At 37.7% G+C, this 27,525-nt stretch overlaps 1 protein-coding gene across 1 annotated transcript; it reads left to right on the top strand.

Moving 5' to 3' along the window:
• The first annotated feature begins 410 nt into the window (after positions 1 to 410).
• LOC148161036 (complement C3-like) lies at positions 411 to 27,292 on the top strand. Its single transcript, XM_088007237.1, has 44 exons — positions 411 to 533; positions 2,479 to 2,684; positions 3,739 to 3,937; positions 4,224 to 4,386; positions 4,776 to 4,849; positions 5,209 to 5,297; positions 5,575 to 5,657; positions 5,764 to 5,851; positions 5,929 to 6,031; positions 6,531 to 6,651; positions 7,298 to 7,413; positions 8,036 to 8,182; positions 8,771 to 8,870; positions 9,720 to 9,814; positions 9,931 to 10,122; positions 10,258 to 10,413; positions 10,989 to 11,118; positions 12,385 to 12,453; positions 12,610 to 12,675; positions 12,781 to 12,895; positions 12,977 to 13,065; positions 13,222 to 13,361; positions 13,767 to 13,979; positions 15,212 to 15,275; positions 15,365 to 15,454; positions 16,172 to 16,372; positions 16,456 to 16,531; positions 17,304 to 17,463; positions 17,535 to 17,630; positions 18,086 to 18,236; positions 18,656 to 18,741; positions 18,966 to 19,043; positions 19,135 to 19,290; positions 19,947 to 20,009; positions 20,431 to 20,512; positions 20,900 to 20,948; positions 21,195 to 21,285; positions 21,367 to 21,456; positions 21,721 to 21,823; positions 21,996 to 22,082; positions 23,046 to 23,126; positions 23,437 to 23,520; positions 26,397 to 26,541; positions 26,727 to 27,292. The coding sequence occupies exons 1-44, from the start codon at positions 411 to 413 to the stop codon at positions 26,866 to 26,868; spliced, it is 5,052 nt and encodes a 1,683-aa protein (XP_087863363.1). The 3' UTR covers positions 26,869 to 27,292.
• The last annotated feature ends 233 nt before the right edge of the window (positions 27,293 to 27,525 follow it).

Below are 27,525 nucleotides of genomic sequence, written 5' to 3'. Positions count from 1 at the left end.
CTTGTTTTTGGACACATTGAACATTAAAGGTAGTCTATCAACCATGTTACACCATATGTGTGTAAAATTATCTGCTTGATTAACTAAAACGGCATATAGTTTTGTGTTGCAAAGGAAAGCATATTAGGAGAAAGTATGTTCAAAGTGAAGTACATTATATTTGAATATACAGACGATGCATGTAGTGGTCCTCCTCTTTTTTTTTAACATATTTTTAACCAGCTGGAAAAACTCAAATAAAATCTATAAACCACTTCCTACATGCTCAGCAATGTTCCTAAGTAATTTTTTTTTGTATTCAATTTGTGTTCTAATACTATAAATTTGCAAAATGCTGCAAAGTTTAGCATTGTTGCTGTTGAGTAGCAGAGAAGGACAGTGTCGGCTGTGGAGTTATATGTAGGAACAGGATGAAGTCAGGAGGAGGAAGAGAAAGACATGGAGGGACAGGAGAGAGGGAGAAGTGGAAGGAGGACAGAAAACAGGAGAGCGGAGCAGGAACCAAGACTGACCAACACAGCCTGAACCTGCAAGTGATGATGACTTTCACATGAACATTTGTAATAGCAAAGTTTCAACAGGAGTGGATTATTGTAAGGGTGTGTCTGTCTTTGTTTGGGTTTTTGGAACAAGATGGCATCCGTTCCAGTGTCATGGGTCACACACTTGATAGCCGCACCTTGTGATGGATTACAGACGACAGGATTTATCAAGTCAACTAAAGCTCAAGAAAAATGACTAAGTTTAGATTCCAGCTTTTGCAGTGTCCAAGCCTCGTTTCATTGTCTGTCGACAATGTGGGTTTGCAGTTGGGTCGGTTTATTCTATCCAGCTTCGTCCAGATTCCCTTCAAGAAATGGAAACTTTGTGTGATCAGGCAAGGTCTCACACTCCCAGAGTTTAGTTGATCTCCCGCTAAAAGATTCTTGCCCCAGTTTCCCCTTCTGACTGACCTCAAACACTTCAGACTGATACAGACGTTCCCAGAGGAAAAAAACCAGGAGTAAAATTTACCAAATTGCGTAGTATGTCTCCAGTTTAGCCAAAACAAACTGACCTTTGTAACTTCTTTTATTTGGCTAGAATGTGAATGCTGGGAACCTTTCAAAATCAGTGTTATTTGACTGGAAGCACTGACAGTGATGTTACTCAATAATCTATAAAATCTATCACTACAGTAGCAAGGTATTGAGAAATGCTACCAGATGGCTACAAGCCATCTTGGAAAGTTTGCTTTGTTGTTATGCATTGCTAGGTGCCAACATGTTCAGGCCTTGAACTTGTTGACTGTGTGCTCTCTTTTGCATCATTTACTGTAAAATGACAGCAAATGACAAAGTTCAAACACAAAGATGAGCAAACAACACATTAACATCTACCAGTTTCTTTAAATGCTCTGTTGAAAAGGACATTGGTCAAAACTACCTCTTTATGTATAATGGAGACTTTATCTGACTCAAATGAATTTGAATTGTGAGCAAGAACCATTTCACAATATGTAAAAGTCCAGAAAAAAAGGGAAACAAGGACTTGGTGAAAGGTTACCAAACCACTTCTCCACACTGACTGATTGGGACTTCGGAGCTTTACTCCACTAGGAGGGGCAAGCTTATGGAGAGCCATTTCAGCCAAAATTACATAAATAAATAAATGGGTGAAATAAATAAAAAATGAGTAAAATAAATCAAAAAATGAATAAATAAATAAATGGGTGAAATAAATAAAAAATGAGTAAACTAAATCAAAAAATGAAGAAAATGAGTGAAATAAATAAAAAAATTGTTAAATAAATAATTTAGCTTTTTCGTTAAACCAATTTTTCAGTTATTTATTTTTCATATCATCAATTTCCCAATTTCTCTTTTCATTTATCTATTTGTCATTTATCCCTTTATCCATTTACCCATTTTTCATTAATCTATTTTTCATTTAACCACTTTTCAATTTCCCTTTTTCATTAAGCCCATTTTTTCATTTATTTATTTTCCAGATTATCTATTTCTCAATTTCTCTTTTATCTATTTTTCATTTATCTGTTTTTCATTTGTCCATTTTTCATTTATCCCTTTATCTATTTACCCATTTTTCATTAATCTATTTTTTAATTTAACCATTTTTCAATTTCCTTTTTCCATTAACCCGATTTTCTATTTCCCAGTTTCATTAATCAATTTCTCATATATCCCTTTTTTATTTACCCATTTTCTTTTATCTATTTTTCATTTAACATTTGTTTGAAAAAAATTTATTTTCCCATTTTCCAATTCCCCTTATTCATTTAGTATTTCCTTATTTTCTTATTTATCACATCCTATTTACCCGCAAAACTTAGGAAAAAATAAATGCAAATGAGGAGAGGCACGTCATCAGGCTACACCTTCCCCAATTGGTTGTTTAGCGTCACCTGTACTTTGCTTCAAGAAAGATGGCGACCTACTACCGGGTTATCAATAAGCTGAAGCTCATTAACTTCATTAGAAAATAGTGTTATTACTCCTGACTTTATTTTTGGTGTTGCCGCTCAGACAGAACGTGCTGAAAACCCCCGACTCAGAGCTTCACCGTCGGGGGTTTTATAGTTTGGACGAAGCGGCCACTGAAGTTAGCTTACGATTGAAGGTTCGGGACGCCTTCGTAGCTACCAGCTGTGGTCCAACTATAAGGAGCAGACTTTACTGTACATCGTAAGTGAACTGTAATATCCAGAGGCAGCTCTATGAAGCATCGAGCTGAGAGAATGAGAGTGCCGCACCTACTAATGGCGCACCACAAGTGCCACTGTTTTCGGGACTAGCTGCCAGTGTTGTCACTGACTTCGGCTGACTTCGGCTGACCTCGGCACCTCATACTGGCACTTCCGCTGACACCTGCCACCAGAAGTGCCATTAGTAGGTGCGGTGTCACGATTTGCGCCTGCTGTATCTCTGAACTTCACAAGTTACATTTCAGGTTACATTTAAAGAGCTAACCCATTGACGCATTATGGGTACGCTGGTTTTATAAGACGTTCTCAGAGAATAAAGTCAGACTGGAGGTACTTCTGTACAGTTTGTATGTGTCAAATTAATTTTTGGACAATGCAGTGTATCATAAATAATGACGATAATAACAATAATGTTTTGTAATCAAGAAAGACAGCTGTTTTACATCTGGAGCGGAAATATCTTTACATGTTGTCAGGCTCATAAAATATTCTCCATTTCTAGAACCACATCTGTGAAGTTCCACTTTGATTGCTCTGAAGTGTGAATGATAATAGGAAATGTCTTCAAATTTTAGTGAAACCACAAGTTCGAGTTCCCAAGTTCACAATGAAGCTAAATAAATTAGGGAAAGTTGTGTAAACAAGTTTAGACGTATTCTGGTTCTACCTTTTGTCCTTTCATTTATATTTTTTAATTAAACATTGCTGCCTTTACCGTCATTAATGCCTAACGTTGTCTGTTGTTTTCCCCCTGGTTAGCTAGTCTTAGCTAATTTTTCTGTGCATGCTCCCTGTTTAAATTGCAGGTTTTTCTAATGTGAATGAGTTCATTATGTTTAAGCTGAAGGGATTTTTTTCAATTTTCTGCGATTTATAGCCCGTAAAAAGTAAACAAAACTCTTTAGATGAAATTATAAAAAATTAAAACAGTTTAAATAAGCTAGCTACATCGCCGTTTCTCCCGTATTTCAGATAAGACAATTTCCATGCAAAAATAGTTTTGATTTCTCCTTCACGTCTGCTTGCTTCTCCAGGGAGGTTTTGTCTGCACCCAACCTGCTCCGAGTAGAAACGACAGAAGTCATCTTTGTTGAAGTTCAGGATTATGTGCAAGAAGAAGCCATGCCTGTGCAAATCAAAGCAATGAATTATCCAATGAAAACTAAAGCACTCGCATCGACATCTGTTACCCTTAATAAGGCAAACAACTTTCAGAGTTTTGGGAAAATTCAGGTAACTTGGTTCAGATACGCTTTAAGAATTATGACCATTGTTGCAATGCTCTGTCACTCAAAATCAGACCGAAGGTTTACCTCAAAATTATTGATAAGATTGTATCAAACAAACAGATAAAAGAACCAACAAGCTTTTTGTCAACAGGACTTAAGTCCTCTGCTCTCAATTCAAATATTTCAAGGTATTTTCTTCACAAAAGACTCTTTGGCGGACAACTAATTAAATCCCCAAAATGTACATGAACATAATCATTTTAAATTTTTTTACTTTGCTTTACTCCCAGATTGAGGCAACAGACTTCAGTAAAGACCCCAACAGAAAGCAGTTCGTGTATCTCCAAGCACAGTTCCCAAACAAATTGTTGGAAAAAATTGTGTTGGTGTCCTTCCAATCCGGGTACATTTTCATACAGACTGACAAAAGCATCTACTCTCCCAACAGCAACGGTGAGTTTATACATTTTCCCCTCAGTCACAGCTACACAATGGTTACAGTCTGAAATGAATTATACTCACCAGTATTACCAGAGAAAAAGTTAACCACATTTATATTCACAGCGACGATATCTATGGAAAAGATATACAAGCAAAGGAAAAAGAAAGTAAACCCTGTTTCAAGCTTATCTATTTGTTAGGTATTTGTTTTCTGACAGGTCTGGATAGACCACTAATGTACCATAATGTACTTGACAGCTTAAAAGGAAACACTGTTCCTTCAGGGAGGGGGGCAGGCAGTATGTCTGTCTGTGTCTTTTTAAGAGCAATTCTCCTTTAGATTTCACTTTATCCGATGATAAAATGTGTTTTATATCTTTTTTTCTTGTTGTCTTTAAAAGTTATGTACAGGATTTTTGCAGTCAGTCCTGGCATGGAGCCTCAAACAAATGCAGTCGTGGACACTGAGATTGTGGTAACGTACTTTTAAGTTTCAGTAACTGCTTTATGTTCTTCTGTACCAGTACCATGTGGATGTGGATGTACAAACAAAATATCTTCAGAAGCCCAAGTATATTCCCCAAAAGACTTTATTATCTGAAATATTTCCTTGGACTGTGTGTAAGTCTGTTTTGGTATAGAAAGAGATTTTAGAATAAAGTACCTGCAAATCTTCCACACTGTACTTGTTGCCATGAGGTGGACCAAAGAATATCTGAAATATTGAAATTAATAAAGAAAAACATGATACTTTGCAAAATATAGCGAGTTTTTTTGTTGTTGTTTTGGTTAATGTCAGTGAATAGTCAAAGGTTTTTTTTTTTTTTTTCACAGACTCCTGAAGGCGTCACTGTACAATCTGACCGGAACACTTTAAGAGCAGGGCTGGGTTATAGCAGCTATAGACTTCCTGAAGTCGTCAGGTAAGTGATTTACAATAATTTTTTTTTAATGTGGTTTTATTGATACTTCCCACTGGTCTCTGAACTAAAATTTATAATTAAAGCCTTTAGTTACACTAAATATGTTGTGAACACTTAAAATATGTTGTATAATTAACATAATTATTATTCTCATTTGACTGAAAGCAAGAAACACACATGTCTCAGGGAGAATATGTGTGAAATGTTATTGAACTTGAATTAGCTCCTTTCTCTCAGTGCACAAATAATACTTGTTTCTCTGCATGTTTGCATGTAGTTTTGGAGTTTGGAAAATTGTGGCCAAGTTCAGGAAAACCCCACAAGAGAGCTTTACTTTTGAGTTTGAGGTCAAAGAATATGGTAAAACTCTTTTCCACTTAAAATAAATAATAATAATAATAATGCCATCATCCATGCCTGATAAAAACAGACAAAAGGTTCTCATGAATGTCTGCACATTCTGCAGTTCTCCCTAGTTTTGAAGTTACGCTGACGCCTGGAAGCCCCTTCTTCTATGTAGACAGTGAAGATCTCATAGTCAACATCAAAGCTATGCAAGTATCATGCAGATGAAAAGATAGAAGTGTGACTAAAGCATTCGTCCAAGTTAATATTTTACTTGCTGTTTCAGATCTAACGTTGGGGAGGCAGTGGATGGAACGGCCTACGTTCTGTTTGGAGTTGTTCAAGACGGTCGTAAGAAAAGCTTTCCTGACTCTCTACAGAAAATCAAGGTAAAAGGGATAAATAAGGCTTTACGGTACGGTGCAGACTTATTTCAGTTTTGCAGTTTTCTACATGATTTTTAAGTATTTTCTACTTGTCTGATGTTGCAGGTGCATGTCAGTAATTTCTAATGTCACTAAAAGAGAATTTTAGCGATTCAACTCGATAAGTTAAACTCACACAAATGTATTCCACACAGTGTGACACAGTTCAGGCATCATTTTCTGTTAATTTGAGTTATTTAAGTTTGGATAAGCTGTGTGCCATATTTATCTAAATCAACAGGAAGAAACTCTTTACTTACTGTAATAATATTATGCAACGTGAGTAACTTTTTGAGTTGAATTATGCAGAACTAGAAAGACATATGCTCATGTTGCTGTTGTTGAGATGTGCTTGCTTAGATTAATGATGCCAATTAGTGTAAATTTCTGACTGAAATATTAACCCAAGTACTCAGAGTTAAATATTTTCTTGATGACAAACTTTTGCTTCACATCATGTCAGATCCTGGAAGGTGATGGAGTGGCCAGACTAACGAGGGAGCAAATCACACAGACCTTTCCAAATATTGCAGAGCTGGTGGGGAGCTCTATATTTGTAGCAGTCAGTGTGTTGACGAAAAACGGTGAGAAAAAAAAATGTTCATATACACACACCAAGTTATTATTATTACACAAACGTAAGCCATCAAGAAAACTGACCATAGAATGTTTGATTTTGAGTTTTGAACAATTAGAAAATGTTTTTTGTGGTTAAAAAAGGCTGTAAACCCGTGTTAAGGTAAAATGCGTTTTTTATTTTTTATGAAGAATCTGAAAATGTCTGCTCAAGTAAACATCATCTGCTCTAAATGTTGCCACTACTTTTCAAATGTAGCATCTCCATAAAACATGAATCGCTTCAGTTTGAACCGTTATCAATTGTTCTTACATAAGCCAGCGCCACAACAAGTAAACAAGATGATACACACTGAAGAAATTACTTCCATGAAAGATTTTTATGGGTTTTTTTTTTTTTTTGTAATTTACCAAATGTTTTTGTACAAGGAAGCATTTCATCCTTAAAGATGAATAAGAAAACAAAAATACACCAAACTGTGGCATTTTCAACGTGAAAATTTGCTCTCGTATCGTGTTCTCCAGTTCGTTTTGATTAGATGGGGATACATTTTTAAAAATGTGTCTAACTTTAGATTTTAGCTGTTGTACTAAGTAAAAAGTTTGGACTTTGATTTTCTGACCTCTTTCATCGTCGTTATGTTTTACCGACAGGCGCTGAAATGGTTGAGTCTGAGCTGGGAGGCATAAAGATCGCCTCTTACCCCTACACCATCCTCTTCAGGAGAACACCAAAGTTCTTCAAACCAGGCATGCCGCTGGACGTCACGGTACATAATTCATTTACATTAAAGATAACGGACAGAAAATTTGATAGAAACATATTCCAACATCCTAACGAGTGTTAACAATCTGAAAACTGTGAACTGCACAGGCACAGCAGTTTTTAAGTTCTGTTTGCACCAAACAAAATCACAAAAATATTAAAGATCAGACAGAAGATGGATGGCAGCACAATGTAAAAATGGCCAAACTCTGCATGGTTGTAGTTTTACTTAAATGAGTTGGCAGCAGGCAGGATGTCTGGATCCTTATAAAACTGAGCAAACATTTCTTAAAAACATATTAAAAGGAGGACTTTACCTTAAAGACACTCTTTAATTTAAAACAAAAGTTTCGAAGTACATCAATAAGCTTTTTTTGCCCCTCTGTCTGGTCGGAGAGCAAAAGCACCTCGACTGCTTTCACAGTTAACGAGGCTTTCAGGTTCACCGTTTCCAGTCAAATTCAAGCAGACATGGATGTTTGGATGCTCTCAGTCGGGTGCGGAGGGGCTTGACATGTTTCTACAGTTACATCATGTGATGTGGCTTAACAACAACTTGTCATTTTTACTGTTTTCTTGCGGGTTTTTTTTTTTGTTTGTTTTTTTTTTTTTTCCGTCTCTGGCAGGTTGAAGTTGTGAATCCTGACGATTCTCCAGCTCCAGGTGTGACCGTGGTGGTGGATCCTGGCAACATGGAGGACGTCACCTCAGAAAACGGCATCGCAAGATTTAGCATCAACTCATTTCAAAGCTCTCAAGCTGTGTTTATTGAAGTAAGTTGTGTGAATTGTGTCCCACCTGACCCCCTGAGGTCACTGTGAAGGCTTAACCAGTCACTAAGCAAATGTTCGTTTTAAAATAAGAAAGTTGATCACAGGTAGGGAAACAAAACGACTGACAAAAGCATCACAATAATTAGAAGAACCAAAAGTCAAAGCAATTGAAAGAAGAAGACATAAGAATGTCTGAAAGAGCATTAAAAACAGACTAAAATAGCGGAGCAAACCTTTTAACAGTTGGGATTATACACTAATTTAATTATTAGTGAATGTTTAGAAAGGGAATAAAAATGGGTAATGGTGTTACAGCTAAACTGAGGGAAATGATATTGCAATCTTGCAAACAGAAAAAAGAAATCAGAACTCATCAACAAACTGATCACAAGGAGGATAAATCTGCTAATAGCCCACAGGTATGGAGCAGAACAGTGGAAAATAGTCAAACAATAAGTAAATATGAAATTACTATATAGAAATGTGTATGGAATTTACTCAATACCTATTGATAGAAAAAAATATCTTTTTGTCTCTCTATAATAGTTACATTTCTCTGTGTTTAAATGTATGTGTCATTTTTTACAGGCAAAGACCAAAGATCCCAAAATCCCAGCAATTCGACAAGCGTTTGCCTCCATGACGGCTCGTCCATACAAAACCAAAAGCAACTCTTACCTCCACATGAGTAAATATAGAAAACATGTACAGAACAACATTATTCTTTACCCAAGGCAGATTTAGGTTTGAAATCATTTTTCTTCAAATGGAGAGTTTCTGAGTGGAAAAGAGAAAGACACCTCTAGAAAGATAGAACTACGCAAAGAATAGGAATGAAAAAAATATGTTTAACTTTTTTAAAGTGGTATGTTGAATATCATTAACACCCTAATCAATAGTTAATGGTATTACAGTAATCAACCAGTTTAATTATTGCTGTCCAGCTTTTTGCATATCACCTGTTATTATTATTGTTGTTATTATTATTATTATCTTTTGTGACGAGGTGATGTTGGAAGGCCTCTGTCACATCACCCTAATCTTTAGCTCCCTTCATAAATTCTCTATTAGACTAGTTCAAAGAGTCTTTAGCGAGGAAAAAAATTAAACCTAAATGTGCCAAGGGTGTAAATTTATTTATTTTATTTTATTTTTTTTTTGCTAAATCATAATGAAATTAAACCACTGCAGGGTTTCCCCCAGAAAACTTTCTAAGCCCGGTGGTCGGGGCGCCGAGGCGGTCCATCGTGTTTTTGTATTAAAAGATGTTAAGCAGACAGGAAATGTAAAAATATTACTGGGTAATTAGATGTTACAGGAAAATATTGCCAGTGAAACGCTATTTAAACCCACAACTATAGAATCTTCCAAACAAATAAAAAAAAATTGCACTGCTGTTTAATCGAAATTTTATACACACACACACACACACACATATATATATATGTGTGTGTTATAAGCCTTATATATGTGTTTCCGGGGGAAATCCTGCTCTGATAGTGAAACTGCTGATTCTAATAACAAGTTGTTGTCACAGGTTTGGATTCAGCTGAGGTGGAATTAGGAGGAACCATAAAAGTCAATCTGTTCCTCAACAGGCAGGAAAGGGAACACAAATACATCACATACCTGGTAAGAACAAAATGCAGGCAGTCTGCAAACACGTGTTTTTACTTCTGTGAACCTGAATTGTTTGAAGCTCTCAATGTTGGGATTTCATTCATGCATGTTTTTGTCTGTATTCCCAGATTTTGAGTCGAGGTCAGCTGGTAAAACACGGACGATATCAGATGAGCGGGCAAATGCTGATGAGGCTGAGCCTTCCCGTTACCAAAGAAATGTTGCCATCTTTCCGCATCATAGCCTACTACCATCCAAACTCTGAAGAAGTGGTTGCAGACTCCATGTGGGTGGATGTCAAAGACTCTTGCATGGGATCTGTAAGAGGCACAACAGTTGAACAATCGCACATCCATGCAAGCTAATGCTGCTTCATGCACAAGAATATTAACGTTTGTGAAGTGTCCTGAAGGTCGCCTTGAGCAAAAATAAAAAAACCTTTCTTTCTCTTTAAGCTAAGTCTGGAACCAGTGAGACCTGCTGCATTTTATGCACACCGCAGCAGCTTCAGTCTAAAAATCACGGCAGATCCTGAAGCCACAGTGGGAATAGTGGCAATTGACAAAAGTGTCTCAGCCCTCAACAGGAAGCACCGCCTGACACAAAAGAAGGTAACTCCTTTTGTCTGCTTGCCAAAATATACTGCTCAAAAAAATAAAGGGAACATTTCACTTTAATTTTGTGTGTGGCTCCAAATCCAGGCCTCCATTGGTTAATAAATTTGATTTCCATTGATGATTTTTGTGTGATTTTGTTGTCAGCACATTCAACTTTGTACAGAACAAAGTATTCAATGAGAATATTTAATTCATCCAGATCTAGGATGTGTTATTTGAGTGTTCCCTTTATTTTTTTGAGCAGTGTATTTGTTATTTTTGCACACAGTTTCATTCGTCTGGTTGGTTAAACAGATTTCTGCAATTGCAAAGCTGTAACTTATGAGTGCAAATTAAACTCATCACTAGCTAAAGTTTATTCTAACTGAGGTTCCGTCTTGCATACAGAACATACATGTATTAATTAATTATTTTTCATTAAATGCATACGAATGGATCAAATAACATAAAAGAAGGGAGAATAATTGTCAACTCAGCAGTTTGTACTTATGCAGAAAACTTAACATTTTCTGTTGAAAATGTTTGAATCTGTTAAGTGGTTGTGTTTAAATCACTTTTATTGTGTCTAGATCTGGGACATGGTGGAGGAATACGACCCTGGCTGCACAGCAGGGGGCGGAGAGGACGGCATGCACGTCTTCTACGATGCTGGACTCTTGATGGAGACGAGCACCGTTCCAGGGACGCCTTCCAGAACAGGTTAGCTCTCGCTCCTGCTGCTTTCTTGACAGAGTGGATAGCAACACAGCTAAATGTTGTGCATCTTTTAATGAGATCACACAATATCTCATTAAAAACAAGCAAACATTTCTCCAAGGACTTCAAAATAATCCCACTATTTTAGGTGGGATTGGATTAAACTTTTATGCATTCAAGTAAGTAAACACATTGTGTGATCTCAATAAAAGATGCCCTTTTAAGGTCACCTGAAAAAAAAAAGATCAAGCAAAAACCCAGAAGTTATTTGGAAAATACCAGTTATAACTTGCACCTTTAATACAAACCTATATGTTTTAAAAAATAAATAAATAAATAAATAAAGCTCTGGTGAACTTCAGAATTTTTGAAGACATTTCCAAACATGGTCAAATCTTCATTTAAATTTTTCATTTAATTGCACATTCATAGACATTTGTTGTTGTTTTTTAAGTCCCAAACTTTACTTTTGTGTTGTTACACAATGAGGTTTGAGGTTTATTTTAATTTTAGATTGGCAGAAAAATGCTATAATTGTTCAGTAGTAGAATACATTATCAAATACATATCTTCCTTAATAATTGTGCATAGAGCAGGGATCTCCAGCTCCCTGCCTCGGGGGGCTGGTGTTTTGCAACTTCACACCTTATTTCACCTGCATCTTTAAAACCTCACCGAGAAACGATTTGTAATCTTGGTTCTTCTAAATGTTTTCTAAATCTCTAATTTCTCCGTCTCGCCTGAACATTGTTGTTCTCTCCGTGATCCTTTGAATCTAGAGCAGGTTGATCTGCTTTCTGATAAGCTGATCCTATAAATGTGTTGATCACTTGGGTTGCTCTTAGAATATTTACCTTTTGATTTCCACATGGTCAGTTCATTCTGAAATATTGAAAAGTCGAAACACAACAACAAGGCGACGCAACAGAAGACGCAGCAAATCCCGTGATCTTTGTAACCTTTTTTTTTCCAAACGCACACACAATAAACATTAGAGCGCCATGTGTATTTCTCAGTTGTAGTGGAGTTGGGTAATTTCCTCATGCTTGGTTGATGCAAGGCGACATGTTTTTTTGGTTTGCCAACTTGCATGACAACATAGACGACAGTGGTGGCAGCTTTATCCAGACGGTGGGGCTGAAAGGGAAGGAAGGATCCAGCCACCCTCTCAGCTTTTATCCGACAGTGATAAAGTGCACCGCTACACTTTCAGTAGCAAAAATCCAGTTTGTTTCTTTGTCTAATTATTAAATTTTGCTGCTTTATCAGATTTCCAGTGCCCCACATCCAGCCGGAGGAAACGAGCCACCACTCTGAGACATAATACAAGCAGAGCGGGTAAAAACCTCAAAAACCACAAGGATACCGAATTTTTGTATGGCAGATTAGATTATGGAATGAAAAAAAACCAACCTCAATCACATGAAATACAGATATTTTCTGCTCTGCATGATTTTACATGCAGATCATCTTGTTCTCCGTCTCTTCCTTCAGATTCGGATTTCTTTAGAGAAATTCATCTACTGCGTCGCAACAGGAGAAGAGCGCAGCAGACGAGTGGTAGTTACCATCAGTTCATGTCATTACTGTACAGGAATCAACGTATTTCGAAAGCGGTCATCGATTCTTGCTGAGATATTCCTCTTTTCTTCTTTTCCACTTCAGTTGAGGCAGGCGGTATCACGGGTTCAGATTTAACCGTCGTTCGCACTCGATTCCCAGAAAGTTGGCTTTGGCACGACGTGAAGACGAACGCTTGCCCAAGTAACATACCTGGCTGGTGAGGAACAGAAACGGCAACACCGACGTCTAATGAGATGTTTTCCACATGAGACCGGCTCTTATTATTTATCCATTTCAGTTCATCCACATCACATGAAAAAACTTTCTTCCTGCAAGACACGATAACAACGTGGCAGCTGACAGGCATCAGTCTGTCAGACACTCACGGTGAGGAGGACTCTTGACTTACTTTTGCTGTTTTTACATAACAAATTCTTTCCAAATCAATTCCTCTCTCCATCTGCAGCTTTGATTTAAGGTTTTAAGGTAAACAAAGTGGTAGCTGGTGGAGTAACTTTATTCTGTTTATTTTTTATTTTGCAGGTATCTGTGTGACTGACCCATTAGAGGTTTTGGTGAAGAAAACTTTCTTCATCGATCTCAGGCTGCCGTACTCGGCGGTTCACGGAGAGCAGCTGGAAATTAAGGCAGTTCTCTACAATTACAATCCTAATCCCATCACTGTGAGTCTGAACTATTCCAGCCAAATTGGTTAACATTTTACTCAGCATGGATAATTTATTTGATCAAAAAATACCTTTATGCACTCAAAGCAAATGGATGGCCAATGTGTTTTTTGGACACTAATTAGCTCCTGTAAGCTAGCTGTTTTGCTTAACCAGCTTGTATCGAAATACCCAGTTTATGCCCAGGTGCTCGAGCCAATTTCATCCCATCACACTAAAACTAATGCAATATTTTTTAAAAAGTGCATTTCTGAAGGGAAAACATAGATTTCAAGATGTTGAAGCATCAAAGGGTTGAAACTTTTGCACCCATTTCTTCTAATCTTTTGTTTGTCGTTTATGATGCCTGAAAATGAATCCTGCTGGATTTAAAACCTTGTTCCTTGTTCTATACACTTTAAGGCGTATGTGGATCTGATGGAGGAAAACGACTTGTGCAGCGCAGCTTACAGACGTCTGAGCTACCGGCAGGAAGTCCCAGTTGCAGCTCAAACTTCCCAGCTAGTTTCATTTGTCATTGTGCCTCTGAATATAGGACACTTCTCTGTGGAGGTCAAAGCATCTGTTAAAGATTCAAGCCTTGAAGATGCAGTCAGAAAAACACTGACAGTGTTGGTAAGTCTGACTATGAAATCTGGATTTTTTTTATTTTTATGAGATGTAACAAGAAACTTTCTTCTGAATTTATTTCCTAACTGGCACCTTCTTTGAAAGTCTATTTTCTTTCATTTGATGAAACGATCTGCTACTATTGCCTCATACCAGTCATCACTGACTGATTCTCAGACAGTACAAAAGGTTAAGCTGTATTTAGTAGTGTGCTCAGTTTTATTCAACCCAGTTCATTTTGAAAACACATGTTTGCAGATTTGCCAAAATGATCTTTTAGCTTGATATGGTATCACAATGTTGTTCTGAACACACTCTCGATGTCCTGCATTTTAGAATATTGCACCGCTTTACTCAAACAGCTACAAATCTCAAACACAAAGATGGCTGCTTGGTCCAGGACCGGCAAGCACAACATGTCAGACAAGCGTTTTTAAACATACGAGATTTTATGGCTTAATCACAGTGATGATCCTCCACGGGTTTTTATAATCTTGGATAGAAAATCAAACTCATTTGATTTTGTTATATTGCAGAAAAGCTTTATCTCCAACCATTTTAACAAAAACCATAAAAAAGAAAGAAAAGATTAAACGCAATGTATTTATTATTCTGGGACAACTGCTCGCCTCGGCATAATTGATAAACAGGAATTCTTCTTGTAGTCAGAAATTCTTGGTGTGGCATTCAGTGCTTTGACCGTACAATTGTCATGATGTGGTGGAATCACATGTGGTGAGGATGAACACCGAGACCCAGATGATGGCAATGATGATGAGTTTAATGATGAAACTCAAACAGTCCAATACAGGCGGCACGGCAGAGAGAATAGCACACAGCTAATTACCGGTAGCAACTGGTACACAGAAGACTGAAAACTAGAGCCGACGCCGATGCAGGACTTAACCAGACGGACAGACTGACGCTGACAAAGACAAGGACCCAACAAGAGACAAAGACAACAGGTGGGTTTAAATACACAGGGAGGGTGATCAAGTAACTAGACCCACCTGGGAAGCAATCAACAGGGAGGACAGGACAGAAAGGGAAACAAGACTAAACACAGAAAATCTCAAAATAACTACACAGAGAAACACAGATCACAGCAACAATTAATTTTGTTTGTTGCCAACCCCACCTGGGGTCCATCACCCAGGTCCGGTTTTGCAATAAGCAAAAGACAGGTTCCACCTTCTTCCTGCCACATTCGTGTTAATTATTTCTTTACATTTTTGTAGCCTGCAGGTCAACTGGTAAAGTTGGTGGAGATTGTCACATTAAACCCGTCTAAGAACGGCATTAGTAAGTTTACGAACGAGATACTAAAAGAACAGGAAAACAATATTTTATGTTGCTGAATGAACTTCATAACTTGCCGCTTTTATCTCTAGATGGCAAAGAATCTGTAACGATCAGTGGTAAAATCCTTCCGAGTGACGTCGCTCCAAACACACCGATGACGACTTACATGTATCTGACAGGTAATTCAAACAAGCAAAATATCTGCTGAAGAACATTTCTGAAAAATAAATCCATTTCCAAAATCATTACGTAATTGGTCATGTTTGTTTTTAATTGTGTTAAAATGTTGCTAAAAGTCTGTCTGTGTTGCCTATCAGAGAAAGTTTTAGAATTTGCTCAGATCTTTGCTGCTCTCAGACCCACATAGAAAACTTAAAGACATGCTAATTGTCAAGTTTGTCCCTGTTGCCCAGCTAACACTTTTTGTTGTTTAACGTTCACATTATTAAATTTTGGACTATTTCTCTTGAACATTTCCAAACGTTTAACACCAAATTTCTTCAACTTACCTGCTTATTTTGTTTTTACTCCTTCAATTATTTTCTTTAGCCATCTTGTTTTACAATCCTCATTGAAATGCTTCCATTTTGTGTCTGTATCAGTTAAATATTTCCTGTTTTCATGAAACTAGTAAGCTCAAACCTCACTTCATATAACTTAATTGTATTACTCTCTGAAGACACTGCATTGCACTCTGCACTTCCATTTATGTTGGTCCCTATTTTTGATCATTTACAAAGTGTATCGAAAAGGCTTAAATGTTGCTGGAACAAAATGCACCAAAACGACCAAATCTGAATATAAAAGAAAATGTCGGCAGCTTTTGCAAAACGCCCGTTATGCCTTCATCTTTGCAAGTATCAAATATTTTCACCGACTGCTTTGTTCCTGTACAGGGAAGATGAATCTGTTTCAGGAAAATATCATTAGTGGAGAATCATTGAGGGGTTTCTTCAGAGAGCCTCAGGGCTCTGGGGAGCAAACAATGATGACCATGACTCCGTCTGTCGCTGCAACGATGTACTTGGACACCACCAACCAGTGGGAAGCAGTGGGGCTAGAAAAAAGAGCTGAAGCTCTCCAACACCTAAAGAACGGTATCATCAGATAACAACCTGATTAACAATCCGAAGATAAATTATTTGATTGGATGAAAGTGAAAGCTTTTTTTTCTGTTTAGGGTATCAAAGAGAGCTGATCTTCCGTAAAAGCGATGGCTCTTTTGCTCCATTTCCTGCCACACCGAGCAGCACCTGGTGAGGCAGACGACAGCTAACTACATATTCATTATCTGCACACAAATAGTCTATTATTCTGTTAGATTTCTCTGAAATATTTTATAAAAGAAGAACAAAAAGTAATGAGAGGCAATAATTAACATTGAAAATAAATCCAATAAATAGAAAAACAGATTGTGTAAAACAATCTACACAATAAAGTCACCTAAAGAATATGTTAAATTATATATGTTTACCGTTCTTGTAAGCTGTGTGTAAGATAAGTGCCTGAATGTCAGAGTGTTCAAATGCACAGACTCCAAGCGACTTTATTACATAAACCTGTTCAATTACTTAAGAAAACATAATGAGATAACAATACTTTACTGAATCCCAAAGGGGGGAATTTGTTTGTCCCAGCATAACACAAATAATAATTAAAAACAAATAATAACAGTGAGCAGTTCTCAAGGAGACACACAAACCCCACAAATATCAACTTTGTGTGGAAGATTTCACAAATATTTCTGATGTTTGCTGGGAATGGTCTGGAAAACAACAAGTATCCACTGGTTGGGTGGAAATTCATTATTGATTTCAGATGAGAATAGATTGACAAAGTGTTCAGTAAATAATCATTTATTAAAGCCAATGTGTGCATTACTCCTCATCCTATCAAATAGAAACATTTCTTTTTATCCCAACTGTCAGTAATAAGGTACATTTTTGTATTATTTATTGTCAGACCATGTATTTTTCATAAAGTGTCTGTGCATATCTGACTCATCTGTCTAAATATTTCCTCCACAAGGCTCACTGCTTATGTCGCCAAGGTGTTCAGCATCATGTCCAACATGATAGATGTAGATTCAGCAAATATCTGTGGTGCCGTCAAGTTTCTGATCCTGACCACGCAGCAGCCGACCGGGGTGTTTAGAGAAGTTGGACGTGTGTTTAACACCGAAATGACGGTGAGTCATTTGATTTGATTTTAATAATAAAACAGAAGCAAAAATGAAAATCCATTCATGTGGCTTTGCAGGGCGACATTGCTGGCACAGATTCAGATGCTTCCACAACAGCTTTCTGTCTGATTGCCATCCAGGAGGCGCGAAGGATATGTTCCGAATCTGTTCCTGTGAGTACGACCTTCTTCTGGTCTCTGTGTTACACTTCAATATTCAAATGCTGCCTATAGCATTTAGTAGCAGTCGTTTTATTTGGTTGTACAGAATAATCATGAGAGAAAAAAAAAATTAAAAAGTTTGCAATGTAAGAAAGCTAAAACCAACACTAACATTTAAACATACAGTGTGTGATCTGGAAGCAGCTTAACTGTTTACATAAACGATCAGTCCTGTAATTCATAAAATGTAAATTAGTACTTATGTTAAATAGACAAAACCAAAATACCATCAGAATGACATGGGGCAAACGATAATACACTTTTTTTTTCTCCTTATATTCCCTATATTTACCTTTTTGCTAAATGTTTGCTGCACTCAGCTTTTGGCAGTATTTTTAGGATTGAATTTAAGCTTGAAAGGTAAGTATGTGTAATATGTATTTAAATTCTAATTATTTTTCTTTCAGTCAATGACCCAAAGTATAGTCCGAGCAGCAGCCTATCTGGAGCAGCGTCTGCCCGCTCTTACAAACCCTTATGCTGTTGCAATAACTTCCTTTGCCTTGGCGACTGAAGACAAACTCAACAAGGAGACACTGTTCAAGTTTGCTTCTCCAGGTAACCAGCCAGCTTGCTGTGGTTGGTTATGTACACTGACATTAGGCCGCCAATAAACAATGTATCGATGCAGATTATATTTTTGGGAAAAGAGAAATGGGTCAGACAGGGTTTTGGCCAGCTTGTAAGAGTTAAACTGACTTTTTTTTTTTTTTAAAGTTTGCTGTGTCCATGATCCTTAAACTACCTATCTGACAGGATAGGTAGTTGTAGTGTACAGGTCAGAAAAACTGGTGACATGTTTACTCTGATTCTATTGATGCATAACTTACTAACTTAGCAAACAGATATTATGAATCCTAGCTGCTAAATCAAAGTGTTACTGCCTGACAGATCACACAGTGTGTGTGTAAAACAGTGTTGCGATGCTCAGATATTTTACTTTTAATCTAACAGGATGTTTCATGTTTGGTCCACAGATCGATCTCACTGGCCTGTACCAAGAGGAAACACGCACACGCTGGAGGCCACAGGCTACGCTCTGCTGGCGCTTCTCAAGGCTGAGGTGACACTTCCTGCTGTCATGCAAGATCGTTGTAATTCAGTTTTACGTTTCAAAAAGCAAAGAGTGTAAAACAGATGAGCTCACCTCTAATTTGTCTCTGTTGAGTTGTTTTGGAGATCAGATGTTCTGCGACTCTGAAGCCTTCTTAGACAGTCACATAATGTTTGACTTTCTTTTGTCTGGAGTAAATTTGAAAAGCTTTTTCTCACATTGCATCGTTGAAGGCCATTGACGAAGCCCATCCTGTCGTGAGATGGATCCGTGAACAGCCAAATTTAAATGGAGGTTATTTATCAACACAGGTGACAAAAAAAAAAATCAAAAAACATATTTTGGGTTCTGAGATTTCCCAAGGAAATATTTTCTAACATTTGCTCATGTCTCCCTCTCCAGAGGACCATGATTGTGTACCAGGCCGTAGCTCAGTACTGGAATTGTGTGCAAAACGTAGATTATGATCTGAAAGTGGAACTCATCCTTCCAGGGAGGGCCAGACCAGACACGCATCACTTCAATAAGGATGATTACTACTTCACAAGGACCTCCAAGGTACGAACGCAAGGGCAAGATAAAGCACAAACGACTGGTTGTGCAAATGTTTACTGATATAACACCCTCCATATTAAAGTGTTGAGTAAGTAAGCAGATATTATGAAGCAGCAGAAATGATCAGCGAACTGTATGATTGTGGGATTTTAGTGTGATGCAAAATGTTAGGTAAAACCAAAATGACCTTAACACGACTGTTTCCTTAAATGTTTGATTTTACCCAAATCAACAGATGGTTTTGTTGTTTACACAGGTCCCACTTATTAAAGCCGCTGAATGCAAATTTAAATAATGTGTCTTTTTCATATTTGGTAAACCCGTCACCATATCATGGCATTATAACTAGACAGAGACAATTAACAAAAATGTAACTCCTCTGCCTCCTCCCTCCCTGTGGTCCTACTGCCATCTGCATTAACACACAGCTCTGTCAGAAACAACCAATCAGAGCCAGGAGAAGGGTTTTCGTGCTGTTAGTCATGCCTGTGTACGCACTGCTCACACCCTCCACTGATAGGTCAATTAGCCACTCAGAATTGCTGAATTTGTGAATTTGTGCATGCATAATTGTCTGTCTGTCTCCACACTGCAATGGTTCAGTATGAACAGAAAATTTCTGAATTAGTAACTTTAAAATATGTGTGTAATTTTAACAGGTTCACAAAGTAGACAAGGACATAACAGTGATGGCAAGTGGAGCTGGAGAAGCCATCTTAAGGGTGAATATGTTAGTTTTTGAGTGATTTCCTGCTAAACGTCATGACTGTGTTACTAGCAGTGCATCAGGCTAACTTTGTATCTGATTAAGGTTAAAACAGTTTTAATGAGCAACATTGTTTAAAGACACAGAGCAGCCAATACTTCGAGTGCGGATGTGTAAATTTAATACACTGTATGTTTTGTGTAATGTATAGTATCATAATACAGCATATATTATTAGTACTGGCAAATGCAGCATTGCATAAATGGAAAATGGCACTTTTCACCAATATCTAAATCACGAAGGTAAAGTTTTATTTTATAGCCGTTTCAATTTAATTAATGAAGGAAACTGTAATTTTAAAAAGATGGATTTTCTTAGATGCCTCTGAGATTTGCTGAAATACTCACTAGGACTTTTTTTTTTTTTGTCTTTGAAAGATCGTGTCTCTCTACTACACTCTTCCTAAGGAACCTGAGAGTTCATGTGAGGCATTTGCTATGAGTGTGCAACTTGTGCCAGGTAATTTCTCTTTTACTGATAGATTTCTTTACATCACTGCATGATCATTTTCTTTTGAGATACTTTAGCCGGTAAAAACAATATTCCTTTAGTCAACTCATGATTTCTCAGATCAGAAAGTCATCAACTGTTGCTGTCAGTGGTGAAACTGAACCAAAGAAAATGTTCACAATCAACTCTGTTTAGTATTGGGTTTTCTTCACCTATTCAAATTTGTCTGATCTGAAATGTGGATCTGTGATGAAAAAGTAAAAGGGAAGAAACCCAAAGAAATATGACAGTAGGTGTATTTATACCTACTGTCAAAATCTAAGAATGGAGTAAAATTAATGCCAAAATCGGTGCACAAACAGAAACCTAAAACCTTTTATCTATTGTCACTTGCAGAAAAAATCACCGAAGATGAAAAAGTATACAGGTTGAGGATACAGGTCAGGTGAGTATCAGAGAGGACTGTGAATATCAATTTTACTCCTTTGTTTCAAGTTAAGTTTTATGTGTATAGTCTTTTACCCCTTAAAATATTTTCATTTCTCAATACATTTTATTTCCCAATATCGTCGTTCAGCTCCTTCCAGAAATTTTATTCCATCCATTTTTTCCCCCCACATGCTAAACTTACTCTGTGTTCAACTATTCCATATTTTTGTAATGATAAAAGTCTTTGTTTGTCTGCCTGCAGGTTTAAGAACAGACACCGCGATGCATTCTTATCAATCGTGGATGTCGATTTACCATCCGGCTTCACCTTTAACAAGCCTGACCTGGACGCAGTAAGACTGCAGAAAAAACAAACATCCGGAAAAATCCAAACCCGTTTTATTTGCATAATCTTTAAAAATGTGTGTTAACAGTTGTCTACAGGCCGTTCTCCTGTCATCTCCAAATATGACGCTCAAACATTTCTGTCAGAAAGAGGATCTCTCACCCTTTATCTGGACAAGGTAAGACTTCCTCTAGATTGTGCAACATCTTGCTTAATACCGGGTTTTTATCCATATTAAAATAGTCTATTAATTTACAAATTCTCCATTCTTCACGGGTTTAAAATAAGGCTTATTTAGTTTCAGGCAGACCGGCTTAGTGCAGCATGGATGTACTCAACAATACTCTTATGGGAGTGTCTAAATTTAATCTCTAAAAATGTTTACTACTATAAAAATTGTAGACGTTTTATATATTTATATCTTGTGCACTTTTTGTGCCAGATTTCTCACACGCAGCACGAGGAGATCTCTTTCCGGATCCACCAGGAGATGAAAACTGGAATCCTGCAACCAGCTGCTGTGAAGGTCTATGAATATTACAACCGTAAGTTTCCAGCTGCAGGAATGCCCAGCAAAAAAAAAAAAAAAAAAAAAAAAACTATGAACAATTTTCACAGTTCTATTTTGAAGGAATGAAATGCATATTTTAATTCTAAATTACAGAAATGATTCCCTTGTAAAGTGCAACTTGTTTCAAACATATGTTGTTGTTGCAGGGAAACCTTGTGTGAAATCCTACAGCCCTGAGACAACCGGGTCTCTGTCCAAGCTGTGTTTGAACGGACATTGCGTTTGCGCTGAAGGTAACAGAGCAGCGGCTCTCAGCTGAGTGCTCCTCTGCTGTCTGCGCTGCCCAGTGTGGAAATGCTCACCTGCAAACCAATCAATTTTCAATCTTTGCTTGAAAAAAAAAAAAAAAGAGAATTTCCCAAACAAAGCTGCTTCAAACTGTTACATTGACAAAACTGTGGGGCTTTTTCCGACATGCAAAAACAATTCTCAGTGAACTGATTTATTTTTAATAGCAAGCGGTGAAACAGTGATGCCTTTTCTGCACCACATCTTATGTATGGAACACCAGTAGTCCTGTACTGTGAGGTTTGGCGTTCAGTCCAGATTCTTTTAATTTTTTTCCATCAACTTCAATACTTCAAAACTATTTTGTCCCACATACAAACTGCCTGTGTGAAAACTATGTCGCACTTATAGCTTCCATGGTCATCACAATATTTTTGCTAATGGAGTCAGTATTTAGCACTTTGGAAGCCATTTCCGAAACATCTACTGAAAACACTCGTCCCAGCTGTAGGTTTAATTTTATTATTAGGATCTTATCAAGTAACAAATGATACAGGGGAAATGTTTGGACAGCAAATTTTGTTCCTGAATTAAGTGCTAGTACAGTGACAGGAACTGTTCAGTTCTTATGGGGGAATTTTAGTGCCATAAGTCGAGAGCATACATTTTCAGTCTGAAAGCAGAATGCCTTGTCTTTTGTTCTCAAAACTTGTAGTGCTTCTGCTGCCTTTCAAATATTCTCTGTGCTCTCTCAGATTTTTGTGTTCTTACTCAGATTTTCTCCTTGTACGCAAAACGTCTCTCTGCTCAGAGACAAGAGAAATCCTGCACACTCGACTCAAAACAGTAAAATTACCCCATAAATTATGCGTCACTGTTATTATGCAGTAATTATCATTAACTTTCTTTTTAAATGTGTAGCCATATGCAAATAATATTCTTTTATGCATTTATATTTTTAATTCCAGAGACGTGCAATGGTCAGAAAAAAGGAAAAGTCAATGACAACGAGCGTCTTGGGAAGATTTGTGATTCCACTATAAATTTTAGTAAGTCTTTACATTTGTGGATATATGTATTTTTTTATATATAGAGAATCAAAAATACTCTTCCTCAAACATTTTGTGCACATCTATTTCTTTTGAGATGTACTGAAGTGTTTCAAAGACATCTCTGTGCTGTACAGATTTCTGTGCAGTAAGTGATGACCATCATGTTTGGTATTTGGGGTCTGTGATTTTCTGCAGTTGGGTGTAAATAATTTCAGGCTAAGTTCACCTCATTTTTTCTGTGGCTCTAAGTGTTAATAGGTGTCAAAATATACTTGCAAACAGACTAACGATCTTTGTCTCTCGTCAGTCTATAAGGTAAGAGTGGAAGAGTTAGTTGACAGGCCGTCGGCTGACGTTTACACTCTACGAATTTTGGAGGTGATCAAAGAAGGTAGGTGATAAAATGTCTCCTGATATCTCTGCCCTGTTCTCTGTTTTAGTCTGACGGGAACATGGGATTCAAATATTAACCTTGATTTACATGCCTAGTACTGTGACAAAGTAAAATGTTTGCACTACAATGGTACTACATAATGAAAGCAGGGCATTTCTACAGAAACATCCGGTAGAGATTTCCTCATCTCAAATAATGTACTAAAACAAAAGCCACGTCCAAAGGCTCATCTGGCGAACCATTGCTCTTTCCTTGACCGTTGCATTGTCATTCTGTGGCTCTCTACGTCTGATCCTCCAGTTGCAGGTTATCCAGAGCGCTGCTGCACTAAAACCAAGGAAGATGGAGCACATCACCCCAGTCCTGACAATGGCTCCCGGTAGCTCAGAGATTAGACTTTGAGATGTTTCGGTTGAATCGTTGTAAGGTTTTTATTAACCTTCCAGATCACTCGGGTGTTCTGGCTCAAGTCCACTCTGCGTACCCAGAACTAGAACCAAAAATGGTGAAGCAGCATGAAGTTTTTATCCTCCTCTAAACTGCAACACAGCCGAAATGCTGACTTCCACTAAATCAAGATTAAAAACCCATCTGTTTAGAGCTCCCTGTGACTGATAAATGGAGTATTAATCAATATATATTTGATGATAATTATGCTTGATCATTTTGATGACGGCATTTGACAAACTTTAGGTTTGATAACATTTTTGTTGCCGCTCGTTTACGTGGCATCAGTGTCTCTGATGCCGGCGGTTTTCAAAAGCAGCTCTCAGAGTGAAACTTTTCTCCCGCTGAGGTGTGAAAGCCCACATGTGCAGGATCCACCGCTGTTGGATTTATTCTACGCATCCGCAGGCAGATAGCAAAACCGTTGTGCTAACAAAAGCGTCGTCCTACTTCACCTGTTCAGTTTAGCGCAAGTTTGGATACAGAACATGTCTTGCATGAGCCTTTGGTTCATCTGCGATGGAGACCAGTTCCTGTTCACTAACTGAGGCAGAAGCAAAAGCACATTCATGTCCGATGCTAATGTTATGTAATGTCGGTCAGTTGAGTGTTTGAACGGCCTGATGAGGACAGTTTAAAAACCATTTCTGATTATCGAGTCAATTTATTGGTCAACTTATGGATCAAATGCCATTCTTTCTTCTTTCTTGTAAGTGTTTCAATTCACTGAAGCAGCAATGCTACTACAAACCGGATTCCAAAAAAATTTGGGACACTACACAAATTGTGAATAAAAACTGAATGCAATGATGTGGAGATGGCAAATGTCAATATTTTATTCGTAATAGAACATAGATGACAGATTAAAAGTTTAATCTGAGTAAATGTAACATTTTAAAGGAAATATTTGTTGATTCAAAATTTCACAGTGTCTACAAATCCCAAAAAAGTTGGGACAAGTAGCAATAAGTGGCTGAAAAAAGTAAATTGAACATATAACAAACAGCTGGAAGACCAACTAACACTAATTAGGTCAATTGACAACATGATTGGGTATAAAAAGAGCTTCTTAGAGTGTCAGTGTCTCTGAAGCCAAGATGGTAAGAGGATCACCAATTCCACCATTGTTGCGCAGAAAGATGGTGCAGCAATACCAGAATGGTGTTACCCAGCGTAAAATGGCAAAGACTTTTAAGTTATCATCATCAACCGTGCATAACATCATCAAAAGATTCAGAGAATCTGGAACAATCGCTGTGCGTAAGGGTCAAGGCCGTAAAACTCTACTGGATGCTCGTGATCTCCAGGCCCTTAAACGTCACTGCACCTCAAACAGGAATGTCAAGGAAATAACAGCATGTGCTCAGGAATACTTCCAGAAAGCATCGTCAGTGAACACAATCCACCGTGCCATCCGCCGCTGCCAGCTGAAACTCTACAGAGCAAAGAGGAAGCCATTTCTAAGCTCCACAAGCTCAGCCGTTTGCACTGGGCCAGGAGTCATTTAAAATGGAGTGAGGCAAAATGGACGACTGTTCTGTGGTCAGATGAGTCGCGATTTGAAGTTCTTTATGGAACACTGGGACGCCATGTCATCCGGACCAGAGAGGACAAGGATAAGCCAAGATGTTATCAACGTTCAGAAGCCTGCATCGTTGATGGTCTGGGGCTGCATGAGTGCTGGTGGCCTGGGCAGCTTGCATGTCTCCATTAATGCAGAGAACTACGTTCAGGTTCTAGAACAACATATGCTCCCATCTAGACGTCGTCTCTTTCAGGGAAGACCCTGCATTTTTCAACAAGATAATGCCAGACCACATTCTGCAGCAATCACAACATCATGGCTACGTAGGAGAAGGATCTGGGTACTGAAATGTCCAGCCTGCAGTCCAGATCTTTCACCTATAGAGAACATTTGGCGCATCATAAAGAGGAAGGTGCGACAAAGTCAGCCCAAGATGAATGAACAGTTAGAGGCCTGTATTAGACATGAATGGGAGAATTTCTATTTCTAAACTTGAGAAACTGGTCTCCTCTGTCCCCACACGTCTTATGAGTGTTGTAAGAAGGGGGGATGCCACACAGTTGTAAAAATGGCCTTGTCCCAACTTTTTTGGGATTTGTTGATGTCGTGAAATTTTGAAACATATTTTTCCCTTAAAATGATACATTCTCTCAGTTTAAACTTTTGATCTGTGATTTGTGTCCTATTGTGAATAAAATATTGGAGGTTGGCACCATTTGTCCCCAAATTTAAGACATAGGGGTGACCCAACTAAAAAAAAAAAATCACAATTTGTGAATTTATTCACAATTAGTTTAGTGTCCTAACTTTTTTGGAATCCGGTTTGTATAAATGCAGATAAACGGCTAAAATTATGATTTTTTGTTGTTGTTTTTGACCAGATTTTGTCACTACTTTACAGTTAGCCTTGATGTGGAAGCACAAGGTAAACAGCGCAAGTTTCTTGGCAAAAAAGCATGCAGAGATGCTTTAGATCTGCAAACAGGCAAGACCTACCTGATCATGGGCTCATCCAGAGACATAAACAATGACGAACTCAACATGAGGTAACTGGAGATTAGTATCAATTTCACATTCGTACAAAATCCTCTTTAAAATGACTTTTGTGCATCAACGTCTACTATTAATAACTATAAATATTATATCGGTTGATGGAAAACCATCTGCTTGTAAAGTCCCTCACTGTGTGGCGATGTAATGAAGAGTATTTCTTCTGACTTGTGTTACTCAGTCGCTGGTATACGCTTGGAGGGAACGCCTGGATCGAGTACTGGCCCTTAGTAACGGAGTGCCAGCTGGAGGCGCACCGACCTGTCTGTATGGGTCTGGAGGAGATGGTCGACCAGTTCACTGCCTTTGGATGCTTTGAATAAAACAGACCCAAACTAAATTCCCCTCACTCATCTTTTGTGACCCGCCTCCAGGACCAGGATGTCAAGTTTCCAGTCTAAACAGATTTCTCTTTGTTTTTATTTTTTAAATGTTCTTTCCTATTAAAATGCATTTGTTCTTGTTGCCTTCATCTTACGGGTGAAGGCAACAATGACTATTGTTGCCTTACTTCACTGGCAACAATGACTATTGTTGCCAGTGAAGTAAGTGAAATGTTATATTTGTTTTTAATTACATGCTCTTGGTATTTTAATTACTGGGATGACTTTTTTTTATGATTGTCGTGCTCATGTCATCTGTCATAGAAATTAACCTTTTTAGTTAAGCCGGTGAATTTACAGAAATGTTTATTAATGTGCGCTTTCTTCATATATTTTCCAACAAATAAAAAATGTTCTCCCTGCAGAGAGTCTGACAATGAATCTTCTGTTTCTAAAGCTGTGACAAAACAATCAACAATGACAATCTGTTAGCATTTGTATGTGAACATATCTGTAGGAGTCTGTCTCCTCAGTTAAATTTACTTGCCAAGTTCAAAATTTTTTGCTATTTGAATAAAGTATTATAGACTTAATCTACCTATTTTTCATACATTAGCATAAGTAGGAAGATTCATTACAATGCTCTTAAAAGCAGCA

This window comes from Poecilia mexicana, unplaced genomic scaffold (assembly GCF_051168715.1).
Source record: "Poecilia mexicana isolate PSO_F unplaced genomic scaffold, ASM5116871v1 scaffold_1, whole genome shotgun sequence".
Taxonomy (NCBI): domain Eukaryota; kingdom Metazoa; phylum Chordata; class Actinopteri; order Cyprinodontiformes; family Poeciliidae; genus Poecilia; species Poecilia mexicana.
This window is presented reverse-complemented; position numbering and strand designations above follow the sequence as displayed.

Bases quoted from the DNA above. Each gene is read 5' to 3' on its own strand.
- LOC148161036 (XM_088007237.1), top strand. From the start codon at position 411: ATGAAGTCAGGAGGAGGAAGAGAAAGACATGGAGGGACAGGAGAGAGG. The intron at 15,455-16,171 runs GTAATTCAAACA...GTTCCTGTACAG, and splicing joins GACTTACATGTATCTGACAG to GGAAGATGAATCTGTTTCAG. The intron at 19,044-19,134 runs GTGACAAAAAAA...CTCCCTCTCCAG, and splicing joins GAGGTTATTTATCAACACAG to AGGACCATGATTGTGTACCA.